The sequence below is a fragment of the Manis javanica genome, chromosome 7 (genome assembly GCF_040802235.1).
Source record: "Manis javanica isolate MJ-LG chromosome 7, MJ_LKY, whole genome shotgun sequence".
Lineage (NCBI taxonomy): Eukaryota > Metazoa > Chordata > Mammalia > Pholidota > Manidae > Manis > Manis javanica.
The window spans coordinates 112,635,989-112,661,444 of record NC_133162.1 but is presented as its reverse complement, the minus strand read 5'-3'; the positions used below and the strand labels follow the sequence as shown (position 1 = coordinate 112,661,444).

Below are 25,456 nucleotides of genomic sequence, written 5' to 3'. Positions count from 1 at the left end.
GTCTTAGATGCCATCCTAAGGAGTAAAGGACGGGAAAGAACTCTGAACTGACAGAACTTGAACTCTGAATTTACTGAGAAAAATCACAACGGTCACTAAGCTTGCCTAAAAGTTACAAGACTGAATTTTCTGCACCACGTAACTTGAAAGATAAAAATAGGCCCACCTGAGTGTATAGTTTGATGACATTTAAACATGCAATTTAAAAAATCATCAAATTTCTGATGACATGTGGAATCCATAATAACATTAAAAGTGTATTTATCAAAGTTCTGTAATCTTTTTGTATTAAATATCAGAATCAGAACACATAAATGAGACATATCAATGAATTAAATTGAGTGGGCAAACAAAACCACTATACAAAGTAATTGTTTCTTTGAGGGGCCTATGTTTATTGTGAAGCATACTTCTTGGAAGCCCATGCTCTGGTAGGTGTGGAACTGTGCAGGACACTGAAGGGAACTCAGTCTCACCCCGGCCACTGAGGTTAAGATGGTATTTGCATAAAAAGTGGAAAGTAACGAAGGAGTCCTAGCCTGAATGAATCAGATCCATCCACCATCATTTAGGACAAAGACATTGACTACTATTTTATCTCTCATTTTTGGGAAGAGCAGAAAAATACTACAGTTTGTTAAAGAGAATTATTTCTTCTCTACCAAGACACTTCTGCACACGATGTCTTCTGTGGAAACAGATTCAAAATTTACCTCCTGGCATTTTCTCTCTTAAAAAGGTAGGGCATAGACAGTAGCTGTGAGACAGGGTAATGAAAAAAATAGCAGCATTATTTCCACATTTATTTTCAATGGGATCAAAATAAAAGTTGGGACAGTATTTCAATTCTTTTTTTCTTATTTAGCAACATCTCCTTCATTTTTGTGTATTCACTAAAGCACTATGTATCTGTCACTTCTGTTTATGGGGTGATATTAAAAATTCAAGAGCATGAGTTATGAAGATTGTTGGTTATATCTGACAGAAACATCAAAGGCCTAGTGTGTGAACATGATATCGTAGGAGGAAATAATAGCTTGTGCTTGAAAGTACTCATGACATATTCACAACCTAAAGATGAAAGAGACAAGTGACTACACAAAGGGAAAAATGTTTTTTTCTTAAGAGAAAAATCAAACCATCACCTAGGGTCTGATTCCATTAACTGAGGTCGAGGCATCATTTTTTTTATGCTTTGTTTACTGACTCTATCAAAGTAATTTTATATATGAAAAAGCACAAATATGATCATTATGATTGTTTCTAAGTTGTCTACCTCATTATTTGATATCAATATGCCTCTCTTGCATTTATTCACTAAAGAAATTATATTTTTTCTATCTGACAGCTTACAAAGGGCACTGGGGGACTGGTTCATCCAGTCCCTGAACGAGTCCCAAAGGAGATTCTGATTCTGTTTGCCATCCAACCACCAAATCCCTATCACCCCTAGATGGAAGTTATATAATCCCGTAGAACATTTAAGAGTGGTCTAGTTAATCAGATCATTGATTCTCATGGCAATAGGAAATCTTACTCAAAAGTCATGGTTAAGCAAAGCTTTTGCCCAGGAACTATGAAGGATAAAAAGGGTGGAAACTGTGATATGTTTGCTGGGAAATGGGCATGACAGTTTCATGTCATCAGGCTTAATCTTTGCAACACCACTCTAAGGCAGGTGCTATTTTCACTGTTTTATATTTGAAAAAAGTAAGATTTACAGAGGTTGAGTGATCATGCAAAGGAATATAGATGCTTAAGCCCATGTCCTACTCAGTAAGTAAGCAGGGACACCGATTCAACGCCAGAATCTGTGGTTGGGATGGCATCATCAGGAGGGAGCTGGAGGACAGCGTTCAGACAGAACACCTCAACCAGCCGATAAGCAAGTGGAAGTTGAAATGCTCATTTCTTGAAGCTGAGTGGAACAGCAGAAGCTAAAAGTGGATCTGATAAAGTAAAATAGGTTATTGGAAGTTACAGTTGATATTTGTTATTAGTCACTCTATCATTTTTATTCCTAATTACCTTTCTTTCTTGAGGTTTATTAGAGTTTTTCTATATTTCAGTTATCAATTCTTCAAAAATAATTAATGGGGCAATTTGCTAAAAGCTTAAGATGTAGTACAGTGAGCTAAAACTTGTCCCTGCCCACAAAGAGTTTGAAGTCTTTGGGTATGGGTATGTGGGCTGGGAGAGAACTAATTAAACAAATATTAATTCAATGAAATGGTAGTGCCTCTTGGTGTTCATGCCTTTGTGTGACCCTTTCCCTCTGAACTATGGGTGGTACTTGTGCTTCTTTATCAGGAAACAAGAATCCAGGGTACATAGTGAAGTGGAAAGAATTGAAAGGAGGATGGACTCAAAATCAGATGTTTGATATTAAACAATAGCTAAGGAAGAGAGAGTTGCTGACATATTCCATTAGGAGTGAGACACTGAATGGATTGAAACTCCAAAATAAATGAAACTGGAGACTCAAGAGTATGAGAAGTTTCAGTTTCATCAGCACAGATATTGAAGTATTACAGAAGGAAAGTAGAGTAAGAGAAACAGAAAAAAAGAAAACAACAGCTCTTTATAGAGGCTATTTATACCACAATTCCCTAACAATTAGTAATAAATAAGGTCAGCATACTCCAGAGCAGGAGGACAATATGATTTCCTATACAATATGGCACAAAGTGTACCATCTAGATGTGACAGTGATATTGATTTCACTGATCAGAGCAATTACTTGATACTCATCAAAACACCTCAACAAATCATAAAGATAAGCTCTATTGTAGTTTTCTGCCATGTAGTCATAAAAAAAGGAGGGGGCAGGATTTTCCATGTTTAAATGCTTCAGAGTCCTCGGACCTTACAGTAGTGGTTAACTGTTGAAACTGTCACTGAATTTTCATATGACGTTTTTCTTCCTTTGCATCTTTATTCTGATAGAAAGTATTAACAACTGCCATGTTCTTTTAATTCCTGGGGGTTATCTATCTTCAATCTTAATGAAATTCTAAATGTTATTTCTTCTGGAAATAACTGCAACTTTCCAAAATTAATTGCTCTACATTTTCACTTGGTAAAAAGAAATTTAATAATTTAAATGGCATATTATAACAAGAGAATGACATTTTTATTTTATTAAAATTTATTTTTACCTATAAGCTCTTGTGAAATAAAAATGTCTTGGGATCTCTTCTTTAGTGTCAGACATTTTTCAGATTATTCTAGGTATTTTCATGAAAAACAACACCAATGATATATTTTTAATATGAGTATATATTTAAATAACTTCTCAAAACTAGGTTGAATTTTTGAAAAACTGTTGCTTTAATAAAGTAAGAAAAGAATAAATAATTTTATTTGTTAAAATAACATTAGAGAGAGATGAAGTTTTTTCTCTGTATTATCTCCCAAATGATAAAAAAAAATGAACAATCTAATTGACTCTTTAAACATTTAAGCCTTATAAAATATAAGACCTCAAAGGTCTTATGAGAATAGCCAAACAAGTTTAACTTAGGGATGCATGGACTTTTCCTGACTTAGGTTCTTATAATTGTTTTATTAACTTTGAGAAAAACAAGAACAAATGTTAATTGAGCTTTCTTTATCACTGTCACTGTTCTAAGCAATGGCTTAGTCCTCAAAATAATCCTATGATGTAGATACTATTAGTATCTTCATTATACAGTTAAGGAAATTGATATCCTATAACATACTTATTCAAGCTTTTTGATAAATAGTCATAAGAGAACACAATTATTAGTCACTGGGGCCTAAATGTAGGTATTTATGACTATGACAAAGGATATTCACCAACAAATGCAAAATAATCTGGGGCAGACATTTTAATAACTGAATTAGAGATTTTATAAAAGCAATATTCCACAGATTACTTAAATACTGCACTTAAGGTTCTGAGCTGGCAGGATGCCAAGCTAGATGATGGCCCTATTCTTTTCATATGAGGTATTTTTTGCCCTCTCGAAAACCTGTTCTTTTGACTTTCCCTGTATTTTGTAATCTCTGTAATCAGTTCCTCTTCTTTAAAATGCATGGATTTAGGCATCTAATTTAGTGAACTTGGGCAAGCATATCACTCGTATGTTATGTCTTGAAGTCTTTCCAAATGGATGGGGACTGTTTAAAGTCAAAGAAAAAGATGATTATTTCAAAAAACATTCATTCAAATGCAGAATGGACTCCAACTCACAAGGAACTAGGAAAAAGTTAAATTCATTTTCATATGCCATCACTTGAAATGTAGGAAAGGTAAAATAAAAATACAAAAGAAATATAATGTAAATGAAATCTTGGCATGATTCTAAAACAACAAATATCTAAAGCTAATGAAGTAAAATTAAAAACCATTAAATTAGTTTACAAGTAGCTGTTATCACAAGCTCATAAATCATCCCTACAAACAGAGCATGAGCAACAATTAAGATGTAATCTCATCTTATTTGGACTAGAAATTTGAAACTTTTGCCATCAAAAATTAAAAATCAAGCAGGGAGTTAATTTACTTAGAATGAAGATATTACAAGAGTTTTGAGAGACAGTATTGGAAGTAATCCAATAAATAATAAAAAGTAGATATTAATATGCTTTGTGTTCTTTGAACATCATAAATTTCCTGAAAAGATTTTCAACTAAGTATTATCAAATGGAAAGCATCACTTATTATAAAGGCATGATATTCAGATTCAGAATGGGAAAGTCACCAGGGATCCACAGAATATGATTTTAGATGCTAAGAGTTATGAAATGAAATACCCAAACTCTCCTTGATCTCCTTAGCAAGCCTTTAATGGCAGAATCTCCAGTATGAATCCCTAAATATTTCATGCACTGAATTAATTTAACTTATTTCACAAACCACTTACCTCTCTTCACCCCATACCTCACCAAAACTAAAGGAAACAATGTATCCCCATTTTTTCAGCCTGTGTTAAATATACAGCTCCTTACCAGAGCAAAATCCAGCATATAAGATCACAATCTTTTCTAAGAAAGTGCATTTCCATAAAAGACTGCTTTCATAATGTCCTTTAATTTGTATGCTTATCACCCAATATTTAATAATGTAACCCTGTGTTTAGGAATATGAACCTAATTTTCTTTCTGTTTCTTTTTATCCTCCTCTTCTCACTCCCACCCTCCTGGCCCTACCCCTCGAAGGGCACAACTTAGAACTAAAAATGATTGTCTTACTGCTTTCATGGCTCCAAAAACAATGTGTTGAATCAATCAAACTGTTATAGCCTTGCAAAGAACATGGAATATTTGGGATACAGCATAACTGTTTATTCTTAAACAAAATCTGTAATAGCAATTGGGGATAAGTTTGAATGTCTAATTACATCCCCATGTCCTCTATAACCTAACTTCAAATAAAAATATACTACTTACAATCCTCATCAAATAGTCATGTTTCACAGGATCAAAAGTTCCTCAAAGGTTATTTTATTCAGAAGGTAATGAGGAATTTATTCATTCAAATAGCTTTTATATATTCATAATATTCACAATACAAATTCTGGCAGCTGAGCTTTAAGAAATATGTATATAGTGTTTTACACTTGAGAAAAGGAAAAAGATGAGAAAATTGTAATAATGTTTGTTACAAATTTGTTTGAGGTTCCTGTGTTTTATTGCATCCACCTACTTGTTAAAAAACTGTGGAGGGGAAGGAGGTCACTAAACTCATCAATATAATCAATGATATGTCAAGTTGGTTTTAGTTTCTGAGCTATCCCGACCAGGTGTTCAACTTACTCTGATCTTACTCTGATACCTTATTTTTATCTTAGGAACCAGAGAGTTTAAAAGCTGAAGAGGACCTTAAAGATGCCCAGGCCTAAATATTTTTCCCATAAGAAAGCAAGGCCTGGAGAAGTGAAGGGTGTGCTCGTCATGTTGTTCCACATGAAGTGTCAATGGTTCCCCTTCGTCTTTAAGATAAAATCAAAATTCCTTACTTGGAACACAAGGACATCACTGTTCTGACCCCTCCCTGACTGGGATGCACGGAAAACTACTTTGCCTGGAACACACTACCAGTGCCTGTTCCCCTTCAGTCTGACTAAAAGTCAGCTCAACTATCACCTCTTCAGCAAAGGGTTCTCCAGCTTCTCTCTTTCCTTTGCTTTTCACACTGAACTAGTAAGTCCCAGAACAATAAGGACTCATTCATGTCCATATCCCTAGTGCTTTGCCTATAACATAGAAATACTTTTTAGTTGATAAATACAATAACTATATGATGTTTGATGAATGATTTGGCATCCCTTTACCCAAATATCAGTCTCTGATTCTCCCCTCATGCTTGCCCCTCTATCCATACTCTTCTCTGTGTCTTGTTGAACCAGTTTCCTATTAACTTTAACTCTGTCTTGCCTTCTTCACCTCATTTGCCATTACCACATTTTAGACAGTGGGCTGCTCACCCCTGTCTGGCGACAAACATCCCTTAACTGACACATTTCTATTTATGACTTCCTTCAGAGTGCTGCCACCTCTTTTATAGTAGATCCAGAATCCTACAATGTCTTATCACCTCCTCTGCTTCTCCTCTGCTTTGAATTATTGTCACCTCTTGACTGCCTCCCATAATGATTCCCTAGCTGCTCTTCCAAAGTGTACCCTTACCCTTTTATAGCCTATTTCCTACAAAGCCTCCAAGTGATTTTTTTAAAAGTTCCACGTCATGTCAATTTTCTGGCAGAATGGTCCGTGGATTGCAAGTCTTTACATTGCTTTATAAGGACCTGCATTTCCTGGACCTTCTGTCTCTCTAATTTTATCTCCTAATCTCCAGCTTGCTCAATCTATTTCAGCCATGCTTGCCTCCTTGCTGTTCCTCAAACACTCAAGACTCACTCCTGTCGTAGAGCCTTTGATAAAATACTCCCTCTGCCTGGAACTCTCTTAACCAGATAACTGCTTGGCCCACTCTTTACTTCCTTCATCCCTTCACCCATATCTTATTTTTCCAGTGCAGGCTTCCTGAGTGATTTTTTTATACTGCAAATTTCTAAGGAGCCACTTAGAGTATTTCTATACCTCCTTTTTGTGTCTTACTTTTCCAGTTGTCCACAGGACTTAACAACTTCAAACATATTTTGCTCTTTATTAGGTGTATAGTCCCTCTTCCCTTGCTGGAATGTAAGCTCTGTGAAGGCAGGGGTCTTTGCTTTGTTTATCCTTATATTTCAAATACTTTAAAAATTTCTTGGAATATAGTAGTTGCTCAATAAATATTTCTGCAATGAGTGCAAATGTAGGACAGGGGCATTATGCAGCTGTGCCTTCAAAGATTACAAGTCAAAATTCAACAAAGTTCAGTGAAAATATGAACTTTTTTTCTTGAATAATTATAGACCTTTTTTTTCCTCTTCATTTTGGGTTGTTCTGAGCTCTATTCATCTATTGTTAGCCAAAGTGTTTCTTCTAGCCTTCACATCAAATCTGGATGACCAAATGCAAACAAGGATGGGTCTGAGCATAATCAACCTCTTCCCTCAGGGAAGTGAGATCAGTTTGGTAGGATTTGCCCAAGGCTTCATAGGCATATAAGTTTCACAGTCAAGGTCTTAGGCCATCCCTCGCAGCAGGACTTTCATGTTGTTGAATTACCATGTGGAGTGAGAAGAAAGGCTTGGGAAACAGAAGCACAGTTGCTATAGTTCAAGCAGATATCAGAATCCAGAAATAGCAGTAATTCAGGCACACGTATAGAAGATGTTGCCAGTGAAGAGGAATTAGGACCAGAGAAAGCTGTAGACATAAATTGTAACAACAACAACAACAACAAAAACAAATTAAAAATGAGAGAAAGAGCAAGGAAAAGCTGGTGACCATCAATTTGTAGGAAAAGTAAATGCCTGGCTAAGTGACAAAAGCAGATTCAAAGGTGCTATTGATAAATAAAAATCTTGAAGACTGACAAAATAATTTATTCATCCTTTAAATTATTCATTCATTTCTTGATTTCAACAATGAGTCCCTGGACATGACTAGTGTAAGGTCCAATATAGCCATGACATTAGACAGGTAGAATTATCAACTCATTCTTAGTTAATAAAGAAGATCTCTATCAATTCCTATTTTCTAAAAAATATTCATCTATTCACAACTGCTCTGCTCTGTTCTAAGTCAACTGATTTAACACGACTCTAGAAAGCAGTTTGAGGAAGTATCATAAAGTTCCATTTCTTTTCCTCCCCTCACTTGCCCATTAATCTCTAAACATGTTAAGATAGAGTGTTTTACTTGCTTCTGCTACATATTACATTTTGTCTTCAAATCTTACTCAAGAGGCTTGTTCAAATATGTCCAGTGAGCTAACAGTATGATAAGCATAGTAATAAAAAAAGTACTTTCTGAGTACATTTTTCTGATAATATTCCTTTCTCTTTAAAAACAAAACAAAACAAAAAAAAGCAGTTCCTGTGTGGTGACCTCCAATAAGTTCTTCACAATGGTATAAAGGGCATCTCAAAGGGTGGGCAAAGGGTCTGTTTCTATTTATACAGAGGATCAAAGCCTAATTTGACTACCCAGAAAACGAACTAAGATACGATATGAAGAAGAAGTTCCAACATCAACATACTCTGGAAGAGTCATTCCAGAACATCTTCTGGAATGATCATCAAAAAAGGTCAACAAAGATCCTGGCGCTGTTGCAGTCGTAGCTGCATTCATCCCACTGGTTCCTGGAATTGCCACTGGAATGAAGAAGGAGATATCTAAGCTGGCCTGCATACAGTAAAATAACAAATTTGACTAGATCTATACTGCTGGAACTCAACCAAGAATTAGGAGAAGTGCAAGTTGCAGCGCTCCAAAATCTTGAGACTACAGACTATCTACTGTTAAAAGAACATATGGGATGTGAACAGTTCCCAGGAATGTGTTGTTTTAAATTGTTTGATTTTTCTCAAATTATTTAAATTCAGTTAGACAATATCCATCATATCATAGATAAGTTTTCACAAACGCTTAGGGTGCCTGATTGGTTTTCTTGGTTTCACTGGAGATGGCTGGTAATTGTAGGTCTGCTTTGGTTATGTAACTGTATTCCTATTATGTTAATGTGTGTGTGCAATTTAATTAGTAGTTTAAAACCTATACATGCTTAAGTTACTCTACAAGAAGATATGTCAAAGAAATAACCAATCTTCCCATGTTTTCTTCCATCTGCTACTTCTATAGCTTTTTTTCTTCCTTCCTAATTACAACCCTTAAATAGAATTCGTGCCTCATATCGAATTTACAGAGTATCATAATTCTTCCAAGTGGTAAAGATACATCAAGACAAATGCTGGGCATAAAACCCACAGGGCATAAATCTGCAAAAAAGTAAAAAGTTAACCTTTTCAAACAATATTGCTTCTCTCTCACTTACCAACTTTACATTTCCCTGTATGGCCCCGGAAGATGACTGGTTAGCCAGAGACGGGTAAGATTCCTCAAGGGAGGAACAACCTAAGACAGGCACAGTCGCAGGGGGGCCATCAGGTGAGAAATTGGGGATCAACAGAGGTGAGGCTTAGAACCTCACCCCCCTTCTTTTGAGAGAAATCTTCTGCATCTGTGGATATTTCGTTGCCCTTGTCTAGCTAGCATTAATACTTAGCCTATAAGCACACACCTGATCATCTACATTTGCTTTCTTACAGCACTAAACTATGTTTTCTACCTTTATCTTGCATCTACCTACCACTTCAGCATTTTATTAAAAATAATAATAATAATAATAAGGGAGAAATGTGGGATTCACATACAAATCAAGTATAAAAATCAAATGAATATTCATATTTGACCTGATTGTTTATAGTTAATACTGCATGATCAAAACTGAAAGTTTCTGTGACGACTGCCCTTGTACTGTTCACCATGTAAGAACTTATTCACTATGTAAGAATTTGTACACCATGTAAGAACTTGTTCGTTGTGCTTCAGAAAATCTGAGATTGATGAGAATTAGGCTTGGGGTGGATTAATGATTGTGCATTGAGTCCCCTGTACAGAATTTTATTGTTGTTAACTGTTAATAACCATTTGATCAATAAATATGAGAGATGCCCTCTCACAAAAAAAAAGTACTTCCTGATATAATGAGCTTTAGTTAATGAAAATTGTTTCCTGAAGTTTCAGAACAGTATGTTTTCCTTACAAAAGCTGTCAATGTTTTCTTGGTGTGAAAGTTTTATGAACAAATAAAGCCTTTGAAAATTCCCATATATACTTTTTTGAAATATATTATTTTGAAATACCTGTTCATAATCCTTTGAGGTAATATTGATGCTAAAAGCCCACAGAGAGATGATGGCTAAATTTAGAACTTTAAAAAGAATTATTTGCAATGTTGACTAAAATACCAATCAAGGACTTTTTAAGTTGTCTGTAGCTAGTTTTCATGGATGTATTTTGTCTTGTAAAAGCATTTGGAAATGCATAGTTAATTTGACAGTATTTTGCAAATCATACTCCCTCCAGAATAACATGCAAAGTAGAAACACTTCTGTAGGCTACAAGATGGTTTGTCTCTCATGCTCAAAGTCAGGAAAAAACCATATAATCAACAGTAAAATTTTAAACAATTTTTTGGGGGCATTATGGATTATAAAAGTAAAGAAAGATCCAAAGACAGTGCCTGTGTACTCAAGAAATTTAGAATTATAATCAATTTTTCAAGAAACCACATTGGATATGCTATGATGAATCATTCTCATAAGCATCACAGGCCCCTTAAAAAAAAAAGCCAAACGGTCATTTTTGGCTAAGTTGCCATGACTTATGCCAAATCTGAAACCTTGACTGAAGATGCTTGGAGAAAACTCTGGAGCCAAGCTGATTGGAGCGTAGGTTCATATGGGAACCAAGGCAAGCTATCTGTATGAAACTGGTCACAACGAGGAGACACCTCAACTCTGGAGAAAAAGGTAATCTCCACCCAGTCACATCCTCTCCTCTGAGTGCAGTACAAACAAGTGAACGAAGGGAAAATGGATCATATCAGTTTGGTTCTTTGTTGTGAGCAATGCAGTGCAAATGTGCTCATGGTCTGTGGCATTAGCCCACACAACCTTGGAAGCCCCTGGACCCGGTGGGTCTGGGTGTGATGAGCTGTTCCCCATGCTACGGCTCACAGCATTTGCCATGGCACCGTGGCTGTTCTGGTACCGTAAAGAGCCAGATGGATATGTGTGTTTTCTCAATGAGGACAAATAAAAGTTTAGCAATAGTTCTTAATAATTCATTTTTTAAAAGCCCTGCAGATTTTAAAGGTCACTTTAGGGACAAGACTGGAAGTAATTAAAACAAAAGCTGAAGCTCTTTGACAAGTTTTATTTTTGTTTCTGAAAGGTTCATTGACCTCATATATCCTCAGACACACTAGACTGCAATATTTGAAGAGGAAACAAAATTTGAGGTTTCAAAGGACTTCAATTTTCCCAAACTAATGATTGTGTCATTATTATCTGAGAGGAGTGATTTCCAAGGAACAATGGCTTTCATGTATCTTTTTATACTGATAATTACTATCTCAGCTTTCTTAAAAGAGCCAGGATTACTTCTTTTTATTGACTTGAAAAAATAAGATTATTTACTGAACTTATTTTTAACTGTGATCATGCCTCAGTGCATAAATGTTATTTTTATGATCACAGCAAAAATTCACAACAAGAAAATTATCTGGGTGAATTTGTATAGTAAAAATTGTCGAGGCAAGAAAATGAGGGAACGTTTTATAATTATTTTTCTAAATGGTTTCTGAATGAAGATAAGTGTAGGTTACTTGTCATTATTCCATAAATGAGTTTTCTTCAATCAATTTATCTTTTACAGATCCATTATAATGAGGATATGGGGATTATCTTTTTTTATTGTTCTATTTTTATTTTTATTTTGGTATAATTAATATACACTCATATGAGAAACATTGTGGTTGCTAGATTCCCCTGATATGGGACTATCTTGCTACAGGTGTAATTCACTCAGTGAGCATGGCTCTGGAACTAAGTGATAGCATTAAGCAAACTTGATTTTACCACTGTTTATAATTTCTAAACTATTGTAGAATGGGGATTAAGAGCAATTTATGATAATAGGTAGACTTTCAAATGTTAAGTCAATAACTCAGATCCAGAAAAATTCTACTGAAGAGTATAAAAAGGAAAAGATCTCTTGACATATCCCTTTAAGAAATAGCAAGTCATTCTTTCTTTATATCTCCTTAAGTGTATGAAACTAATCAAATGAAATCTCTCACAGGCAACAATTTCAGCTTTCAAAGAAGCAGAGAGTAAATTTATTCACTTAGTTAGCATAGCATTCCATTTTACAGAGGATTAGTATCTGCAGGTTTCCCCGTTGCCTTGCTCAAACTTTCCTAAGGCAGCTCTGAGTTAGTCACCCATCCTTCCACTGCTCCTGAGGTGGTGTCTGAGAATTCACCTAGCAATGATTAAGAAGTTGCCTGTGGCACATACTGTAATCTTGTGTTTCCTGTCATTTAAGTCATCAGCTATGACATGACATCTCTCAGAATGGATTAAAACACTAAAAATCACAGGCAATTTGTTTATTTCTGTGAAAGTTTCATGTACAAAAATATTTGTTGGTTGTTATCTGTTCACATCTCCTTAATTGACTCAGGGTATTTTCTTTACGTGATAAAGCAATGAGCACCTTTGAAACATACTTGTGTAAGATAAAATGGAAGTTTCACCATGTCTAATTCCTGATTAGAAAGAAATAAAGATATACTGGAAGTCCTCATTACTTGATGATAAATGGAATACTGGGAAAAGGCATTTAAAATAAACCCATTTTAAATCAGTAACCCTAGTTTTGCAGCAATAAATGGAGAAAAATATGAAGATTTGACTGAGATACTCTTAAAAATAAAGTTTGAAATTATATTAAAATTTGACAAACAGATAAAATTATAATATGCTAATTATTGAAAAGATTAATAAATCAAATGTTGATTTTCTGGTGTATTTTGAAAAATGTTATAGCAAAATATCATCTCATATAACATTTAACTTTTACAGTAGGACCATAAAGATGATCATTTCTACAAAAATTGTTGAACCATTCATCATTTCCTTCTAAGCCCTGATATTCAAGTCATTTGCTTTTGAAGTACCGTGTCTAATTTCCTTCACTTCGTCTGTTAATGGTTGCAACTGGAAGATTCTCATTGTCCACGATTTTGTAATTCAGCATTTTTTCAGTATCATTTACAACATGAAATCTTGAATCACTGGAAAAATTTTACTTTTCAACCCATTTTTATTATGTTTTCAATGTGTTATCTGATTTTATAACATTCTAGAATCAGCAAGAGACCAAGATTTTGTATAATGATAAATAGCAAATGTATGCTAATACTAATCGGGAAAGCATGTTTAGTAAGAGTTAGTCTTATAAGTGAGTAGTTTATTAGCAAATATTTCTTCTTGTAACAGCGTTTGCTTTCTTTATGCTACCATGTAACTCTGGGAACTGGAATAATGCTTTGATAATCAGCAACTCTTGCAATTTTGCCATCAGATGAAAGTAAGAGATGAAAGGTAAACAAGTTGTAGGACTGAAAATACAAATTGGTGTCCACTCTACAAATATCTATGGCTAAAATTATGACTGTGGGTGAATTAGGCCCTCCTAGGCAAGAGGCCAAAGGTTGAGGCATTGAGAGAATCATCAATAAGCTGAAAGTGAAACAGAGAAGAGTAATCAATACATCAGAGCAGAAGCAAAAGAAAACCGTCCACTGGAAACTTAGGACTCTGGGAGGTAAAGACTAATGACAAAGGGGATGGCCAAGTGTATGTAATAGGGCTGAAAGGTCAGGAATTCGTGACTGAGCAGTTATCCACGTTAATAATGAGCACCAACTCCAGAAACGGGCTAAATAGGTAGACCTAACGCTCCAGGAGGTCTAGGTCAAATGTTAAGTGGAAATTCTGTGAGGATTCTGAGAAATCCAGTGAGAACAGTCTATTCCACTTGAAAGCACCTAAAGTCTTGTGAATTCACACACCTTGTCCTGCCCCCTACACGCTCATGCTTTCAGCCTTTGACAGGGAGGCCTTATGCAGGTACCACACAAGGACGTGATGCGCTGGAAGTCAGAAAGGATCATTACAAAACTAAAACAAGATTTAAATTACAGATAAATTTTGGGCTATGGTATTCCCCAGTACTGCCTTGAAAAGTAGGTAAAATCAAATATATAGAGTCAGTATTCTTCAGAACAAATGTGCATTAAATGATTTCCCCCTGTTATATTAATTGTACAGTTGGACTAAGTATAGCATATATTTATAATATTTAGTCTTCTTAATTTTGATACTTATTCTTTCTTAGCCTTACCTTTGTTATATGCTCTTTTTTCCTTAAATTGCCAAATAATAATAATAATAATAATAATAATAATAATATTTTGGAGTTCTAAAATTTGCTTAAACCATGCACTGAATTCAGCCAGCCTCTTTAACAGTCTCTTTTTAGCCTGCAAATTAGTTACTACAATAACGGAGATGACTCAAGCCCTTAATAAAGCCTTAAAAATGCCATCTCTACTTAGAGCTGTCAATCAAATATCTCTTGCTGATTATGGAAATGGATTGGCATGACTTGAAATTTCAGCATTTTCATAAAAGCTATTGGGAGGTCCCATTCTTAGCTTCTCAAAAAAAACTAAATAAAAAGGAGAAACGAGCATTTCAAGAGATCTAATACATGGGAGCATTTAGAAGTTTGTTATTGTAGCATGAAAAGTGAGGAACAGAAAATTTCCAATATGTATGATTTCACTGGGCAGGGTAAAAAGGTAAGTGATACAAAGAATCTTAAAAGCTCATATGATCCCTCTTCTTTTCATGCTGGAGTCTCTAAAACAGGCAAGGCAGGAGGATCTTGAATTGCAGTCTATGGGCTCCTAGAGAAAAATTTTTGGGGGGACTTCAGATATCTTTGAATCCCCCAAAATCAAAGGGTTAAGTATTGATCTAAAATATATCAGAAAAGTCAGCCTTTATAATGTTAACCAGTCCTAATTTAGTGTAATCCTTAGCTACAGATAAAGTTTAGAATATGACACTGGAATGAGAAAAAGTAATGGTAAACTTGGGATCAGGTCAAATTCTAGTTGAGAATAACAGCTTGAATTATGATGCTTAATGCAGTGGATTGACTCTGGCCTCCACTCATTCTCTTTATTGGCAAAAGGTTCTTGGAAAAAGTCTGAGGTCATCAGTTTTGAACAATGGCCAAAATGCCTATTTGAACAAAAAAGGGAAGTGAAAGCTCTTGGTACAAATCTAATGTACCAGTTGCTAATGGAAAAATCATATAAAAGATATTTTTAAATTACTGAATATTAAACTTTTAGAAAGCAAGGTTACATATCCCAGGATGCGCTCTTTATACCAGATGGGCCATCCACTCCCACAAAGCCTTTCTTTCCCAGCCTTTAGGAACACTGATACATTCTGTGTAACCACACACCTAGAATACCCCTAACTTTCATTTTCACCTTCATCCTCTTCTATCTCTTTATCAAAGAGGTAGATAAGCTTTTTTATTGAACTATAATTATTATACTATAAATATATGGTCAAATGATACAAATGAAAAATAATTTAAATACATGTATTTTAAAAATACTTGAGAAAGAATGAATGACTGGCTAGGGAAAAGAAATACTAATTTTGATACTATTTGCCAGAAATAATATGCTTAACCACTAGATGTCAGCCTTCTTTAAGCAACAAAGTTTATTTCACAAAGTTTGCAACATCAACAACAGTTAATTCCACTATAGGGGAGTAGTTGGCACCATAAGCATTAGTCACTCTGACACCACATCAAAAGAAGCTTTAACAGCAAAGGGTTTAGGGTTTCCCATAAAATGGGGGATATTGGGGAGGAGCTTCATGAGTTAAGCCTGATTTGAGTGTTGTTGGTCTCCAAAGCCACACAGTTAAGATGCCACAATAGTTAATAACATAATTTTCAAAAAGTTCAAGTTTGGCTCTCATACAAACATAAAATGACACACAGAAAGATCTTATTCAACTCATTAATTAGTGAGGGGACTAGTAAGATGGTAAGACCAGTACCAGACAGTATTCAAAGAATGGAGATACACAGACAAAGGCATGCTGAAATAAACTTGGGGATAGGTACAAAACTGTGTGATGTCCTAAAGATCGCAAGGGATAAACTTAAGTGCTCTATGTCCTGCTTTAGAGAGATGACCTGTACTTGGCAAATGTCTGTAAGCTAACATGCCACCTCACTGTGAGCAATACAGTACTGAGCCTCCATGCATGGCTGAAGTGGCTGTGCTTCTTGCTTTACAGACATCATCCCCATTTTACTCTCACACTAAGTACCTACGAGGCAAATGCTGATATCTTCCTTTAGAAGCTGGAACGCTGAGAGGTCAGGGAACACTCTTCAGGCAAAGGACCAGCAAGTGAGCAAGCTGGAATGTGAAGTCTGGTCTGTCTAGATGATCTTTCTCCTGGGAGCAGAGACTTAACAATTACTTACAGTGTCTATAGAGGATGTGGGGATTCTACAAGAGCAGGCAAACCTGAGTATACTGCAACCCCTTTGCTCTCTCCCATTCCTCAGCCGTGATTGGTAAATAATGGTGACAGAAATCTCAAGTGCAGAAGGCCTGTGTGGCAATATCAGAGCTTACCTGCGAACGCTTGCATTCTCCAGAATTAGTGTAGATTACCTACCACACTCCCACCATCCCCACTGGCTTCCCCTTTGGCTTGATGTACCACATCAGATCCTCTATTGCAATGTAAGTAAGTGTTGAGTGGGAAATAGTGAGGATGGTGAGGTTTCGCATATAAGTGAACAATAACTTATATACTGTCAGTATGGAAAACATTCATGCCAAGTAAAATATTTTTAATGGAGTTTGCTAAAAGTGAACAAGAGACCTTTTAAAATATGCATGGCATTCTTATACTATATGCTTTTTATTCTTTCCAAAGAATTTGGGACCTGGGGATAAATCTAATGTACTGGCAATATATTTGAGGAAGATATCTGCCTGACAAAACACATTTCTAAAGAAAATGCTCTATTTCATTTTAAAACTTTAACATCTTGTAGAAACTTCTGACATGATTGAAGGAACTATAGAAAATTATCTTAAATTCTAGGATTTATATGCATAGAACATCAGAAATGTTAGGTGCTCCAACTTTTATTACTAATTCAGCTTCAATTCATACAAAGATTATACCACTTAGCCATTGACTGAGAAGACTCAAAAAACCAATCAAACATTATTATTTTACCTTTAGGAGACTAGACAGTCTCCTCATCACACATACTCTGATACAACAGCTATGAATGGACATTTTTCCAGAATACTATATATCTCCATACCAGAGAAAAATAAAAGGAGCACACACTTATGAGTTCCCCAGTAAATTTGTTGATGTATCACATTTGCATTTATTCTTGCTCTAAAAAATGCAAAAAAGTTATATAAAACAGCAAAGTATTGCTTTTATGTAGTCGGTCTGTTGTTCAGTGTTCAGCTTATTCAGTTTTCATGGATTATAAAATCTTTTAGGACAGAAGATATTCCTTACAAGGCCATCATATAATGTCTCTAGCTTCAAAGGTAAATGTAACTTTAATAACATATCACATTTAAGGCTCTACTAGGCACAGCTCTGGTTGCTTTTGATTTATTCATCAATTCTAGGCATCTGAAATTTTCTGAAGTCTGATTTTTGAAAAAAATTATTTAAGTCTGTGTTAAACCGTCTGCTCTACATGATTGCAGTGACTTGATGTAGCATTGAAGCTTCCCTTTTGGTAATTAGATTTCTTGTTCTACCAACTGAACTCTTTGGAAATACTTATTTCTGACAAAATGCATCATTGTTAATATAGTAGTAAAATAATGATAATGAGTTCAGATTCTCATTGGATCACATCTTAAAGAACTCACGTAAGTTTAGCATATTATTAATGCAAATGAATGCATCTGCACCAAACAAAAATCTGAAGATAGTACTCACGCAGGCTTGATTGTATGGGCATGTTTTTCATGGACAAAGGCTCCAGCAAGTCCTCCTGCTCCTGAATTTAAATACTGGATTGAAAATAAGTTAAACTGAATGGGTTAATGTGAATTTTTTATAAACATGAATGAACAATGTAATCATTTGACTCCTTTGTTATGAAAACAGCTTTTGAATGGTTCAAAATGCGTGATTATTTGAGATTATATCATAAAACAGAATTTTGGGTCACCTTGTTTAAAGACAAACAAATGAAGCATAGCATTACTAAATGAGAATAAATGGCTATTGCTTTTTTGGCCAAATTTTGCTCCAACTAGTAGATAACCATACAGCTGAAGTCTATCTGAATTTTAAAGCTCATTCAATGATTAAGTCACAAAAATATTTAACTAGCAAGAAAAGCATCATATTTTAAAAATACCTAAATTAAAATAAAATTGGTTCATCTCCATGCTCGCTGTCAATGAAGTCATCTTTAAAAGTCAATTCCAACTTGATTTCTTAAGAATATCTTTACATATGTAGAAATTTCACAACATATCAACAAAAATCTGAGACCATAATCTATTTGAATTAAGTTCTAATCTCAGAGCTTTTTTTCTAAAACCTCCTTACTTGTTCAAAGGAGACAGGGAATTGAAGGAGTAAGTACTCTTTAGTGGATGAAAATTCAATAATTTAATTATGTATCATATTATTTATTCTAACATATGCCTCCACAACTAACTAAAATTGGAAAATACAGTAATGAAAGAAATGGAAGAAAGTAGTTCAAATAGTTAAAATTGGCCACTGATCTAGTTTTGCATTTAGATTAATGTCTATGTGCAACAAATGGATGCAAATATATTAACTAGTTTGTACCTTGTAGGAGCACCAGCAGGCAAAATCAACTCCCCAGTCATGTAAATGGAGTTCAACATTTCCAACTGCATGTGCTAGATCAAAGCCAACAAAACAACCCTGGGACAAACATAATAATGAGTTTTGAATTTACTTAGTGAATAGAATTAGTAAATACAAATATCTTTAAGAAAATCTAACAAACTGCTATGTCATAAATATGGTTCATCCTTTGGTGCAATTATTCACAAATTGTGAACCACGAAACCCGGGGCATTACTAAGACCCTTTCAGGTCAAAGCAATTTTCATAATATGAAAACATTCTAAGCCTTCTTCACTCTGTTGACAGTTGCACTCACAATGCAAAAGTGGTGATGGGAAAAACTGCTGGCACCTTAGCACAAGTCAGGGCAGCAGCACCAAATTGTGCTAGCAGTCATTGCCTGTTAAAGCCAAAGTTGCAAGGGAATGAAAAGATAATTTCACTTAAAAATATCATTGATAGTATTCCATTGTGTATATGTACCACATCTTGGTGTGGGGGGCATCATGGGGAAGAGAGTGTAGCACAGAGACGGTAAATAGTGACTCTGTGTCATCTTACTACACTATGGGCAGTGACTACAATGGGGTATGAGGGTGACTAGATAATATGGGTGAATGTAATGACCACATTGTTTTTCATGTGAAACCTTTGTAAGAGTGTATATCAATAATACCTTAATTAAAAAATCCTTGATAAAGCTATAAAAATAATAAATTTGTATTAAGTCACAATACCTTAATTCTTATATATATTTTTAATGTTTAATATGGGAAGTATGCAAAAAACATTTGGCCACATGCTAAAGTAGGATGGTTGTCTCAAACTAATGCACCTATGCAATTACTTAAGTTGCAAGCTGAACTAGCCACTTCTACTTCGTGGAGAACCAGTTTGTGCATGAAAGAGCAACTGATAGAAAAATAGTAATTCATACTTGAGTATTTGACAGACATTCTTCTAAAATGAATGAAGTGAGTCTGTTGGTTGAAGGAAAACTACTGAGAATATTTATTGTCAGTAAAAAAGTAGTTTCCAAAAGAAATTAGAATATTGGAAAATGTGCATCCACTTCTATGAGTATGTCCCAGTGTTTAAAGATTTCTAATGAGTTTAGTAGTAATACATAATTTTTAAAATATATGATAAAATCTGTACATATATTTGGAAAATATGCATAACTTGGTGATCCAATATTTTCCATACGATCAGTGCTTGATGTTACATGTCACACACAGACAAAAGATCTATTTAAAATGCAGAATCAACCAGTTGATTTTAATATAACAAAGTACAGAAAAGTTCAGTGATTTGTTTTCACCTTCTGCACCACAATTGCCAAGAAGTTCTCATTTGCCAAAGTCTGGTACAGTATCAAAGAATACTCACAATTAATTGAAAAGTCTATTAAACTACTTCTACTTTTTCCAACTATATATCTGCATGAGCACAAATTTTCTTCTTATGCTTCACAAAACAATAAAGAGATTGAATGCAGAAGCAGGTATTAAAAAATTAATGCCTGTCTTCTATTAAACCAAACAGTAAAGTGATTTGACAAATACAAATCATTTTCTGTTTGCTTTAGAAAATATACTTTTGTTTCCCTAATAATACATTATTCATGTTAATGCATAATAGGTTTGTTATTGTTATTTAAAATAAATAAATACATTAAATTTTTTTAAAATTGCAGTACAGTAAGTATAGATAGATATAAACACAGTATCAAAACCTCTTGGGGTTATCAAAAGAAATTTAAGAGTGTAAAAAGTTTGAGAACTGCTGCTTTAGTGAATCCTACTAATCTGAAAGAGTTTACAGTTTTAACTTTATCACTTAACCCCACATTATGTTCACATTTAATTTAATCAGTTAAATTATGTACAGGCTGTGGTAAATTGCCTTAATGGTTCTGATTCTTTGTCCCTTCTTGTATGCATGTCCTTTCTCATGGAACTTTTCATTTCCCCTTGCTGTGGGCAGGGTGTGATTTTCTGCTGGTGGCATCAGCCTGGTGACTTATTTGACCAGTGGAATGTTAGTGTATGTAATGTAGGCAGAATTTCCAAAGCACTTGAGTGGTTAGGTTTGCTCTCTCTTGCTCCCTGCCAGTTTTGTGAGAAGGGCTTGCTTGGACCAACCTTCTGGCCCAGAAGGAAGATGAAAAAAATGTGTATGAGAGTCATCTTCACCTGAGCTAAGTCTGTATCAGCTGCTCTCCCCACCACCCCTTAGTTGGCCAGAGATGCATGAGTGAGCTCAGAGGAGACTAGCAAGATCCCTACACAAAGTCCTGCCCAAATCAGCTGACAGGAAGACCATCTATAGCAATGATATCTTTTACTCTGCACTGTGTTGTCCCTGCATATTGACTGGAGACCCTAACAGCCACTTACTAACTCTATTCTGTCTTTTAGTTATTTACTTGTATGGTTTCCAATGTTTCGTAGTCTGCCTAGTAAAATTCAGTGTTTTAAAAGCTAAACTCTGTTTCCACTTAGTTCCCAGAGACAACCCGGAGTAGTGATATATTACCCAAATTGTACCAAGTAGAAACTTTCTAATTTTATGACTTACCATCAAAGCCATTTAGCTATCTGCATATCAAAAATGTTAAAAGTTTTACTGAGAGAATGTAGTACTTATTCCACATTAAGAAAACTTTGTATATGAACATGAATTAAAAAAGAAAAAAATAATCAGTAAATAGTAGTAATGGTTCACTTTGCAAAAATGTTTTACCTCTGAGTCTTATTGTTAGTGTACTAAGTGCACATATACTATTACATTCTTAAAACTAGATTTCCTACAAGTTTGAAGAAACACATCTATTAGTGAAAGTTTTTGATGTAAATAATTAGAGAGGGACCAATTTTAGATTGTTTGAACACCTCAGGAACAAATAACTCAAACTGTTATTACAAGTACTTTCTCTAGGAGAGAAGGATGCAAACTATGATTTATTTTTAGTAAACAGAGTTATAATTGAACACAACTAGTCTCATTTGTTTAGTAATGTCTATGTCTTTTGCAAGAGAATTGAGTAGTTGCAACAGAGACAATGTGGCTGACAAAATCTAAATAATTTATTATCTCACCCCCATTATAGAAAAGATTTGCTGACTCTTAATCTATTATATTAATTTCCATAAGGAAAACTCAACATATTGAAGAGTCAGTTAATTAGAAACCTTATTCATTATAATTTGTCAGAACTTGCATCTCATAAAAGAAAAAGTTCTTACAAGCACTATATAAATGATTTTTTTTTGAGAGGGAGTCAAGAATTTGTGCTTTGTTTCTCACACACACCCATAAAAATGAGCAATACATGTCATAAAAATACAATAGATGATCCATGCTAACATAAGTTGTGGTAATGATAGGAAAAAATACAATTATCTCTATTCAGATTTAGAGGTTATCGAAACCTAGGTTTGCAGAATAATATTTAATAGCTTCAGTAGATACACACATATACACAAACACATTCGCTTCTATTTTAAAGTACACTTAATACTGCAAATCTATTTGGGGAAAAAAGTTCTGTATTTGACATCCGCTTTTTTTCTCACCACCATTTCAAATTAAACCAATGATTTTTTTTTATGAAGCAATTTTTAGAACTCAACTTTTCATAGGCATGTTTTTGCAAATCAGCTTTCCTTAGGAAAGTCAAGGAATAGAAAACGTAGCACTTTTATTTTATTATCAATTATTTATAAAGAATGGTACAATGAAGAAACTGTGAAACTTCACCCACCGTATCTGTTATTAGAAGCCCTGCGGTCACATCTGTGGTGCCACATCAAAACATCACTGGGGGCTACTACAATGTTTTAACGCATGTACAGTTCTTTCCCAGTGATGGCAGAAAACATAAATTATTAAAATATAACTGTCTCAAGGAAAGGACCAGAAGATACAAATTTGAATGTAATTGTTACAAAATGATTTTATATAAAATTCGCTAGGTGGCAGCATCTTAAAAATTTTAAAAGAAGCAAATAGTTTTCTAAAACATCTCTAGAGACATCCAGTTAGTATTTTAATTATTTTACCCATAAAAGCAGGTAAAATAATAAGAATAGGTAAACACATAAACTCCACACTTAAGTGCTTACTTTATATGCATTAAAAAAATCAAGTACACTTTAATATATTTTTATTAAAATCACCCCCAAGGGCTTACACGCATATTTACACAACCGCATTCCAGAGTAGCTGTGGTTCGGCCACCATGCCACCTCGCCTGTGGGCAATCCCCACACTGTTGCTGAGGTCCATTGTGAATACTTTCAGCCTGCCTTCCTCCAGTGAACCTCCTAAATCACACGTGATTATAAGACTCTCTGCATCCCTTCAAAGAACCCTCTGTGTCTTCAGAATGTCACTCATTTTCCTTGGTGTGGCTTTTGAGGACCTTTATGACCTAATCCTTTCCAGCTTCCCTGTCTCAGGTGCTCCATAGCTTCCTTCCTCTATCTGTCCAAACCTTTTCCTCTGGAGCATTCTTTTCCTCCTCATTTTCTGGGTAGTTAAGATTTTGATCACAGGGCAACTTCTATGGGAAGATTCCACTCCTCCCTCTCTTCTTACAGTCCTGTTTGCATAGATCTCTTGCGGCAAATTTCCAATTCTATTGTCTTACACTTTAACACAATATGAGCTCAAATAACTGTTGAATAAATAGATGAATAAGTGAGCAAATAATAAAGTCATATCTTTGTAAATAAATACGTTAAATTTTAACAGAATAAAGATGTTAAATTTTAAAGAATATTATTTGAGGACCTTTGTTTCTGTAACAAATTTGGAGCATAAGTTATTTATTCAGACTTGGCATCTTTTAAAATGCAGTTTCTTGGGCACTTAACAGTAGTTTAAAATATGCTCAAAATCCCTGTCAATGAAACAGGGAATATCATATGCTTTTGTTCTTACCATTTTCACTAGCACAATACTAAATTATTTTTTTAACCAGTGAAATAATATTACACACACGGTCTGTGCTGAGATTACCATGTGATGACCTAGCTCACCGTCTCTCAAGTTTGATTTATTATTTGTTTGTTTATTAAAAGAAAAATGGAATAGTACAGCTTGATTTTTTCCCTCATAGCACTGAAGTTGTGATAACTTAAATGATTCAATCTGTAATAGATTGCCTTTGAACTAATATTATTAGTTTGTTCCTTCTTCATCAAAAAGATCCTATAAATTATGAAGACTACCAATAAGTAGTAGATTTGGTATAAAAAGTATATAAGATATGTGTGTATAAAAATTATATAAGATATTTGTGGCTATACACAGAGCTGATAGCTGGCATGTATTGGAATGCTTATATAATTATTAAAGCAATAAAACAATTAAGGCAGGTAAATAGCCTTTGTCTTGAGCCACTGAGTACCCACCCCTGCTTGCAAGCCCCATGGTCCTTTGGAGGTTCCCATAAAGTAATTGTCACTTGCCTGCGGTCATGCATACATGCTGTTCAGTGCCGGTCTCAGCTCCAGTGGATGCCCTTGGCAGTGGCACTAACACCCTGGAGGTATATTACAGGTGCCTGTAAGTCCCTTCAAGGCGAGTATTAGGTACAGTGATGGGAGTGTGATCTTCTTTTGACTATATGTACGAGCTAAAGCATCCACACCATACTGATCAGGTCTTTAAGTATTCTGAACATCACTCCTGGTTTGGTAGAAAAGTCACAGAAAACCATCAAAGAATCACAGTGCTAAAAATGTGGACACCATTTCCTTAAACAGAAAACTGATGGTAAAATTTGAGGAAAATGAACAGAAAAACAGAAGTTTATGGAAGTGTGTGTGTATGTGTGTGAGTGTGTGTGTTGGGGGGGTCAACTCCATATAGATTGTGTGAACGAATGGTGGCTTAACAATTACAGATTGACTAGTTAGCTCTGATCTTGGTATTTTCCCAAGAAGCTCATAGTTAGGGAGCTGCTGAGCAGCACTAAGGGAAGATGGGAATCAAGGGGAGGATGAAAGCAGGTGAGGTTTCTTGACACAACCTTGAGGTACTTAACTTTCCAAAATTCATTCATGTACTATGATTCAAAAGCATACATAGATACTAAGTAAAACAAATAATACCCCATAAAAATCTCTATAAAAGGGCCCTCCATTATTCTCTGTTAAGTATATTCAGAAAGTCTTTTTGTTTATCTAGCCTAAATTTATATGGTCTTCAAATATCCTCACTTTTCTTTTTCATCCAACTCTGTGATTACAAGTGGGAACTAAGCATTATTTCTTATATTATGTTCACCCTGTACTTAAGGTCAATAAGTTATCTGTATCACAATTTCCTTCAAAATTTATTTAATATAGCTATTTACTATTTTTTGAAGTTGTATGGTAAGCTTTTACTTATTTATACCAATAATTTAATGAAAATAGTAGTTCCTCCCTAATAAAACAATACAAAATGAGGATAAAACACAAAAT

General features: G+C 34.7%; 1 protein-coding gene across 1 annotated transcript in view; it reads right to left on the bottom strand.

The window, feature by feature from the left end:
* KYNU (kynureninase) overlaps positions 1 to 25,456 on the bottom strand; it is a 109,237-nt gene that overhangs the window by 25,032 nt on the left and 58,749 nt on the right. The window contains exons 9-10 of the mRNA XM_037020789.2: positions 18,957 to 19,055; positions 18,087 to 18,160 (exon numbers count right to left, since the gene is read on the bottom strand). Coding sequence (XP_036876684.2) covers positions 18,087 to 18,160; positions 18,957 to 19,055 — 173 coding nt within the window. The remainder of the gene's footprint in view (positions 1 to 18,086; positions 18,161 to 18,956; positions 19,056 to 25,456) is intronic.